Source organism: Vollenhovia emeryi, unplaced genomic scaffold, assembly GCF_000949405.1.
Source record: "Vollenhovia emeryi isolate VEMERY1.0 unplaced genomic scaffold, V.emery_V1.0 DF939179.1, whole genome shotgun sequence".
Classification (NCBI taxonomy): Eukaryota; Metazoa; Arthropoda; class Insecta; order Hymenoptera; family Formicidae; genus Vollenhovia; species Vollenhovia emeryi.
Window position 1 is genome coordinate 831925 of NW_011967187.1, and position 9856 is coordinate 841780.

Here is a 9856-nt window from a genome sequence, read left to right on the forward strand (position 1 = left end):
TGAGTCTGGTCGAGTCAGCAAATCGAAAACGCTATATGTTTCCTACTGGATTGCTGACGAGGGTCAATCAGGATTTTGCCTTGAGCCACCTGATCGAAAACTCTGCTTCCTGATTGGCTCTCGTAAGCAGTCGAGTAGGAAAAACAGTATCGTGTGCCGTTGGCTTAATTGCTAACCGCGAAGGTTAATTGATTGTGTCTCTTCTTAAATAATAAGATGGAAAAAGATAGGGAGTCGACTGAACTCTGGTTAACAGTTAACCGACGTTTGGTTTTTGGGCGACTGGCCCTAAGGTCCGGTTTCACCGATGTTGTTTTAGGCTTAGCTTAATTCGTTCTTTGTCTCTTTCTGAAGTAACAGTTGGAAAGGGACAAAGAACGAGTGAAACTAAGCTTAAAGTTAAGCGACATTTGGTGAAACCGGGCCCGAGTCATCTGATCTACATCCTCGTTGGCTCTTGCAAGGAATCTAGTAGGAAAAATAGTATCGTGTGCCGTTGACTCAAGTTAAGTCTCATCGCGATAATGAACGATACATGCCAAATATTATGGATTTATGTATGAAGATACGATAAGATCGGAGATCTCGAAGATTCTTCTTTTTTATTAATTTTTTATTAACAACACTATCGGCGATACTTTAACGTCTTATCAAGCGGAAACACAGGATCCCCTCCCCCATAATCGCACGTATCTTTTATTAACCGACTTTAAATGTTGATAATGCGATAAGGGAGAGATAAGGGATAACTTTCACAGTTGATATGGCGCGTATCAACGTCCTCTCGTACAAACCAAAATCAACTCCCGCGAGTTAGCCCAGGTTCAATATTTACGCAACCGTTTTTTTTCCACTCGCATAAATGCTACAACCAATTTGTTATCCGCGATAAGCTACAATCGCCCCGGTACCTGTTTTTGGTAACGCTCGTCCGTTTATCGGTCAATTTTCCGGGGATAACTCGTGACGAAATATCTCCGATCTGTAACTTTTCCGATTGTCTCTACGACGTCACGAAGAGAGCAACGTTAATTAGAAAAACAAGAAGTGCAAGTTTCGAAATAGAGCTGCGCCGCGTCTCTAGAGCCGCCGGCGGGCCTCGGCGCGACTCATAGACGCGCGGGGCTATCGCTGATACTGCTCTTTGCCACGCTGATAAAGTCCGCAGGCTAGCTGGCACGTCGCCTCGCGCGATTCATTGAAACCTTCGTGCGATTACGGACGCCGATTGCGTCGCGAAAGCCGCACGAAAGCAGATATGCGCGTTAACGCCTCTCGGCCGATCGCGCGAGCTCGTACACACACTCGCGTGTACACGACAGTTTTCTAAACAGTTCATTACGGCTTTTCTCGCCAGTGGCGGTCGAGCCGATAAGCGCACGCACGGGGACGCCCGATTGTTCAAGTCCGTATCAGGGCTACGCATTGGCGATTGAGAATTACAGACAGAAGATTAGCCAATTCGGACAAAACAAATTAAGATTAAAGTTTATTGGTCGAATTGCAATCGTCAGTTCGCGATGCTCGGTCGCCAGTGCACAGCCTGATGCAGAGTCTAAGGAGCCTTCTGAGTGAAGTGACCGTCCCGAATTTTTCAGGATATATCTCGAGATTTCACACTCTCATTGGAGCCGTCTTGATAGAACCTTAGGCAGGACACGATTTGCCTCGATTGTTTACATAATGTAAAGTTAATATGCTAACAGGTCGTATATTAATTAACTAAAATCTATTGACTACACGGAGAGAATTTTCCCTTTTGCATTTTGAAGAACTTTGTGAATTTTTTTAAATTTTACCATACATTTTACTAGTAAAATTTCAAAAACTCCCAAAATTCGTTGAAATTCCGTGTTCTCCTGCGATTATATAAATTTCAGGATAAATTAAAAAAAAATTCCCTTCGCGTAGCATAACATGAAATATGTTTTGAGATATGTTGAAAGAACGTTTTGATTCAAGACAGTTTAAGGCCCGGTTTCACCAAACGTCGCTTAACTTTAATCTTAGTGTGTCTCTTTCTAAAGTGACAGTTGGAAAGATATAACGAACGAATTAAAAGCTTAAAGTCAAGCGACGTTGGTGAAATCGGGCCTAAGATGCTAAAATTTGTCCCTTAAAAGCAGTGCTCAGTTTTGACGAATTTTGTAAAGTGTCTGTCTGTAGAGTTCCTGTTCTTAAACCAGTCAGTGTCTCCATCTAGATAAGGTCGAGATCGATATCGCGATTTAAGTGTCACTTGGGCGCGATTCTTTTTCCAGATATATTTCCCCACGCACCGCGATCATTAATCGCCAGCCTCGGCGGCGATGGTATCCGTTCGACGATCGTGCGCGTTGACAGAACGTTGTTGATGTGGAAAAATACTTTCTGTGCGAGGCTGTTTACGGTTCGTTTTCAGATACGCAAGGATAAGCGAGTCGCGGCCATTGAGACACTCGAGTTCTTTGCTTTCACGTTTATATTGTATATCTTTACTTGTCTTCTTTAAGAGGCACAATCACGGTATGTTTCTGCAACTTACAGGTCGAATTTCACTAACTCGAGATTATCGTGCAAGTCGATCAAATGTAGATTTCTTAGAAGGAACTCTGAACCAAAGGGAAAAGGCGGATTATCGCTATTTCGGTCTCACGTTTCATTTTGCCCAAATCCCCGACACCAGCTTTCAGCGCCAGATTCATAGATCAATTATTCGGAATTAAAAATAAACTGTGGAGTCAATAGACTCATAAGATAAACGTAGTTAACGGATCAAGGAGCTTAATAAAATAATAACGCAAATACATTCAAATTTCGATTATAATACAGCGTAATTGTTAAAGAAGCGAGACATATCGCATTAGAAATTAGTCAGAAAAATTATACGAAAAGTATTCAAGAACCAAACGTTTCTCGACCTTCCTTGAGATCTTCAGCATTATAAAATTATTCGGAATTAATTGCTAAAAAAATATCTTACTAAAGCAGGTAAATTTCTAAGTGTTGCGACACAAATTTATCGCTAATTTGTGTATCTGTTAGAAAATTGTAGCCTACAAAATTAATAGCAGCATTCTAGTATAATACCTCCTGGACAATTTAGATTTTATGACTAAATACGATTAATCATTTGCATTGGATAAAAATGAATTTCAGTACCATAGCAATCTTTGTAAGGAATATAACTGTTTATGTACCACGATCAAACGTTATAATGGATCCGCGTCGAAGACTTTCTTCCTGACATTCGCTAACAGTTGAGATAGAAATTCTGTTATTTAAATTGATTAAATACAAAACATACGTGACTTCGCAGTATTGGCAATTTATGTCTCAGTCATTTTTTTCGTATCTAGAACATTGTTGCTGCAGTTGTAAGATCTTTTGTTTTTGAGCGATGGTAAAATTAAAAGATTCCGCGGCACCCTCCGCGAGAGAAGAAGGGTAGGAGGAGAAGGCGTGCGCGGTGGAACGGACGCAGAACGCGCGAAGAATCGAATCCATCATCCAGATATTCGCGCGGGTTATAAATAGAGCGGTCACCGTAAAATAGACGCGCGCGAGAGTAATTCCGCGGCGGTAGATAAGCACAGCCTCCGCGGCGCGTCTCGGGTGCTTTCTTCCTCTTTCTCCTTTTGCGTCTCCCGTCGCGGCCGTCGCGACGCTCGCACAGTCGTCAGAAACGTGACACCGTGTTTGCATCGAATTCGCCGTTATCGGCCACCGTGACGAAGGCGGATGCTCTCGTTGCAGTTCCTCCGGTTTCGCGGCTTGTCAGGCTCGATTCGGAGTCACAGCTAATTCTGGATGCTTTACGTCACTGCAAATCGTAATTGAGATTTGATAAATAGACCTTTGGATTTTAAGCGCGGTCAAACACGAATAGTACAACAATGGAAACATTTTTAGAATTATTGGTCTGAGAAGAATTCTTTCTTCTTTATGATGAAAAGTTTCGCGTTAATTACTCTCTAAATTTTTTTGAGTGGAATCTCACTCTTTTTGGGGTGAAAAAATAATGAAAATACCGCCAGTCCGAATGGAGTGAAACCTCACTTTTTGAAAGAGTGCTATGTTTTTCGATTGTTGTTAGCAGTATAAAATTTATGGACAAGAGCTTCACTATTGTATGTTCACTATGATCATTGCATATAGAAGCTGTATTCTAATATTCACAGTCAGTACTGAAAATCTATAATTTATGTGACATCTTCGCTCATTCAGCTGACTGTCAATACTATTTATTAAATAAAATCATTGTTTTTGTTAAACAAGAAATCCAATTTTCTTCGCTGTGAAAATTACATCTTAGTAAACATTTTATAGAATTAAAATAAAAATTTTTAAATTTAAAATTATCTATTCTTTGATATTTAATAAATTCTTAAAGCAATGCATGTTTTAATTTGTTTATTATTTTTTAAATTTAAGTTAATAAGCGATTAGGAGCCACCTAATGAATAATTTTCTTGAGTAAAGTAATATTTTTTTTAATTAAGATCATTTTTATCAGTTTTTATCACTTTTAAAAATAAAATTGAAATTCTTTACTTTTTCACTTTTAGAGTGTTATTATTTTTTATTATTTTATATATATATATATAATAATTAATTCACTCTATTAGAGTAAATATTCACTCGAATAGAATGAAGTGGTCAGTGACACCATTGTTCAAGTGAAATTTTCAATATTAGAGAGACAGTTTTAGAGAGTATATTGTTCGTATAAATACATGGAATCTTGAAGCTGAAAGCACGTACTATACATCTATCAAAATTTGTTGACTTCATAATCTAATTTATGGTCGAGTAAAACTTTGCCCCTAGTTTTCCATCTTGTTATCTTATCACTTTCCTTCCGTCCGTTGACGATCCAACAGGGTGATATGTTTTTAATATACGATCCTCGCGTGACGCTGATCGCGAAATTTAGAACCGGCTAGAGGATTATCGGTCCCCGATATTTTATACCGACTTGTGTGCGGAATCGCTTATGAAGGATATCCCCCGATTTCCGAGTCGGGACGCACCTACCACTCCTTTCTCTCTGTGGTGGTGCACGCCTCTCCGTGGGACGCGACGACGGTCGTTCGCCTACACGACACATCTCGTGACTTGTCGAGCAGCCTCTCGAATCCGTTCAACTCCGCGCCTAGTCTCGCCCCTCTTCGTATCGATTATCATTAAGTTATTCACCGCACCTCGCGCAACGCAACGTTCACCTAATTTTGCGGCGACGCATTTTCCCCACTTGGCCACTCTTGGCTCGCTTATAAACAAGTATTAATCTTGGAGGAATCACATGCGTGATCTAAAAATAAAATGTTTGAATGACACGATTAATATTAGAGTCTTGCGTATTTCTTCTAACATTGATTCATTCACATCGGCGGTGTCTAATAATACCATCGACGGTGCCTTGTTGCAGTGTTGGGCATTCTTTGCTACTGCGACGGACATTGCCCGGACGGCAGACAAAATGGGACCTGCGAGCTGCGAGCTGGAGGCCAATGTTTCAGCGCTGTCGAGGAGGTGTGGGAGCCCGAGCTGGGAGAATACGTTCCCGAGTGGTCATTCGGCTGCTTGCCGCCCGCCGAGGGAGGCTTCATGCAGTGCAAGGGAAATCAAGTTCCTCACTTACAAGAGAAGAGCATAATGTGCTGTAACCATACAGCTTTGTGCAACAAAGATCAATTCCCCGAAATAATTTACAAGCCTCGTCCTACCGCGGATACCAATCCGATAGACATCGAACCGGAAGCGCCGCTGATCGTCCTGACGGTAGCGTTGTTAGTGCTTTTTGTCATCATCTCGATAGCGATAGTGATCGTGTATCACAAATGCCGGAAGAAAGAGCGAGACCCATGCCTGGTGCCGTCGCAAGGAACCCTCAGGGACTTTATAGATCAGAGCAGCGGATCAGGCTCGGGATTGCCACTCTTGGTACAGCAGACGATCGCGAAGCAATTAGCCATGTCGCAGTGCGTGGGAAAGGGACGTTACGGCGAGGTATGGCTCGCCAGGTGGCGAGGCGGTGAAAAAGTGGCGGTGAAGGTTTTCTTTACGTTGGAGGAGGCGTCTTGGTTCAGGGAAACTGAGATCTACCAAACCGTCCTCATGAGGCATGATAATATCCTAGGCTTCATTGCCGCTGATATCAAAGGAACCGGCTCTTGGACCCAGATGTTGTTGATCACTGATTATCACGAGAGAGGTTCATTGCACGATTACCTGCAAACGACTGTATTAGATCATCAAGCCTTGCTAGCGATCTGTTCGTCGATCGCGTCTGGTATCGCGCACCTGCACACCGAGATCTTCGGTACGCAAGGGAAACCCGCGATAGCTCACAGAGACATTAAGAGCAGAAATATTTTAGTTAAGAGAAATGGAGAATGTGCCATAGCTGACTTCGGGTTGGCCGTTCGCTACATCAGGTACGCAAACGTTCAATGCTCGAGGTCTAAATATGCGCCTTTTGCCATTAGTATTCCTCTTAGAATGCAAATTGAGAGTGATAAATTTGTCTTTTTACAGCGAGAGCGGAGAGATCGATATCGCGCCAAATGCTCGAGTGGGCACACGGCGTTACATGGCACCGGAAGTGTTGGACGAGGTCCTGAATACATCTTCCTTCGACGCGTTCAAAATGGCAGATATGTATTCTGTCGGTCTCGTGTTTTGGGAAGCGTGCAGAAGGTGTGTCACAGGTGGTAAGAATTCTATGGTGGAGCCTTACGCCTTGCCTTATCACGACGTCGTACCAGCCGATCCGAGCTTCGACGACATGCGCCTGGTAGTCTGCGTGAAACGATTACGTCCAGTTATTCCAACGAGATGGGATAACGATACGGTAAGAAAGACACTTCAATAAGACGAGCAAACATCTGATTTAGCTATCTCTTGTTATTTTAACGGATCGAATAACGAATCGCTCTTTTCCTCGCAGGTCCTATATGCACTAAGCAAAATAATGTCGGAATGTTGGCATCCAAATCCACCAGTTCGCTTAACTGCTCTTCGCGTCAAAAAGACACTGTCGAAACTACACGTTGATAATGTCAGCATCAAGATCGTGTAGTGCTTGACGTGATTATAAGAAACTGACTCTTCTTTTAAGCAAACGACTTCCTACTCCTGTAAATATGCCCTTAGTGACAATAGAATTGTTAACAGACTGCAGCCTGAAGACTGATGATTAAAATTTATAAGTATGTGACAAAAGGCTCGTATGATATAAATCAGTCGAGGAGAAAGGGCTCTGAGCCGTGGCGAGATGTACGTGTCAAATTATAAAATAATTTATTGTTAAACTAGCATAAAAATTAAGAATTAAACGTTTCGGTCGAATTTTTGACCATCTTCAGTAAAATACAATAGTTTTATAAAGTGTCGTGACGGTTAACATATTGCAACGCATGTCGTGTACAACATTATAAAACTATTGTATTTTACTGAAGATGGTCAAAAATTCGACCGAAACGTTTAATTCTTAATTTTTATGCTAGTTTAACAATAAATTATTTTATAATTTGACACGTACATCTCGTCACGGCTCAGAGCCCTTTCTCCTCGACTAAAATTTATAAGAATATGATTAGGAGAGAAAGAGAGTATGAATGCAAGCGTGCATTGGCATGAATGACCGATTGTAGAAGATAAATAACATGTATATAATGTGTATATATATATCTATAGTGTATGTATGTGTGTGCGTGAAAGAGAGATGTATGTAAAGTTTCTGATTCCTTCATCTTTCATTGAAGAAAAGTCGTTTTTACACTGAAGATCTTTAAAGAAAAGATAAACGCGGAAGATTTGAGACACCATGTATAATTATGTATCTTTTATGTTTCTGTGAAACGTATCATGGTTGGAGAGATGACCATGATACGCTTCACTTTGTTAAATCTTGTTGAATGCGTAATTTGTAAGTGAAGACTACTCTATTTGAAAATGGAAGTGTAATAATCATATAATTATATAAAAGAGAATTTATACACTTGTTTTGAACTTAGCCGTGTAGAACGAATTCAGCATGGGAAAGTATCGCATACTCGACATGTCACAAATCATATAAAATGTATTTCCACGTAAAATATTCGCATTTGCATCGCGTCACTCCATTCGGAATTTGAAAGTGTGTATAACGTGCCTAACGAGATCTTGTATAAACTAAGCTAATACTACTTTGCGGCCTATATCACATATGCCTGAGAGATTTCTCTTTCGAGTACCTCAAAATATATTTATTATCGAAGATTAGCTTCGCAATATACGCGTTGCGCATATGAAATTTGCAGAGAGCAGAAATTTTCCCGCGTTAACGCACGATCATGAATTATTAATGACAATTATAATTTATGATTATTGCGCGCAATCTTGTAAAATAAATATTGAGGTTTGATGAACTTTCTGTAATGCGATGCTAGAAAATTTACACATTAATCAGCGAATGCAAATTATGCGCAAGGTTATATTATTGTAAAATTTTGTAATTTACATCTCTAACTTCTACAAATGGAATATAGATATAATAATCCATTCAAAATACTATTTTGGGTATGATCCACGTTGCCGGGCACATCCCAAGTTTTCATTACGCTGCGGATATAGTGAAACTCTCCGAGTTTGTATGCTTTTGTACAGAGAAAATAGAAAAGAGGAGAAATTTTGAAAAAACGTTAACAATTATATAGGGCAATAACAATGTATAATGACGTAATGTTATTTTAGAGGGCAATGTAATCTCGCATATCCCTTCGAACTTTTATAGCATTTACTGTTCGAAACCGTTAATCAATCCAAAGTTGTTTTATGTAAATTAACAGACTGTGGATATGGGTTCTCTTCCTTTTTTATAAGTATTTTCAAAAGTTTTTCTCAAGTTAAGCATAAAATTGTTATGTATGAAATTTCTGCATGCAATTAAATCGAAGAGAAAAATTGTAGGTGATTGTTAGTTGATTGAGAACAATGAAATTTATATTTCTAAAAAAAATTAAATATTCATTCTCTTCTAGGTGTATCCATCGTCGTTGTATTCAATGTACAGAATATAAAAATAAGCGAACAAAATCAACAGAAACGTATGAAAAAGATAGATGCCATATGCTTTTAATAAATTTAATTAAGAATGCTTCAACGTAATGTTTTATAAAACATGTCGAAATATAATTAACGCCGAATCTAGAACTATCTAGATAGTTATAATATATTAGGCAAAACTTTTTGCTTCGAGTCATTTTCTTGCAAGTTCTTTATTTTATAATATTCTAACGATATCGCTGCAGATTTGTTCTACCCATTTATATTATTAATATAATCTTTAATCCTATTCTCGCGGATTACTGTAGGGTTTACGGTTGCATTCTAATCTTTACTAATATTGCTATTGGAAATTGTCGCGTAGTATACGTAACGTAAACTATAGATTTTCACTATTGACTATAGTATATCGGAGCAGCCTACGGCTGATAGCAGACAACTATCCGTAAGCGCTTAAGACTGACGTAGCCGTAAACTTAAGGTAAGGCAGAGAAAAACATAAGCCGTAGAACACGTGTTCCTTACGGCTTATGTTTTTCTCTGCCTTACCTTAAGTTTACGGCTACGTCAGTCTTAAGCGCTTACGGATAGTTGTCTGCCATCAGCCTACCTCGGATCGGATTAAGTAGGATTCACACTGCGATGTGTGACGTCCAACATCCAATAGGAGAGTTCGTTTTCTAGGGACTTTAGCAGAACTTTGTGGGAATTTACACTCCATCCACTGTCTCCGATTATCCAATAGGAGAGTTCGTTTTCCGAGGCATCTGCTAGTCTCAAGTAGAGTCCTAGGTTGCGTTCAGAAACATCACCCGAGTGTCCCTGT

General features: G+C 39.8%; 1 protein-coding gene across 1 annotated transcript in view; it reads left to right on the forward strand.

Moving 5' to 3' along the window:
• Positions 1 to 8181, forward strand: part of LOC105563224 (bone morphogenetic protein receptor type-1B) — a 15426-nt gene extending 7245 nt beyond the window's left edge. The window contains exons 2-4 of the mRNA XM_012014626.1: positions 5411 to 6419; positions 6520 to 6835; positions 6932 to 8181. Coding sequence (XP_011870016.1) covers positions 5411 to 6419; positions 6520 to 6835; positions 6932 to 7063 — 1457 coding nt within the window. The 3' untranslated portion in view covers positions 7064 to 8181. The remainder of the gene's footprint in view (positions 1 to 5410; positions 6420 to 6519; positions 6836 to 6931) is intronic.
• Positions 8182 to 9856: the final 1675 nt, after the last annotated feature.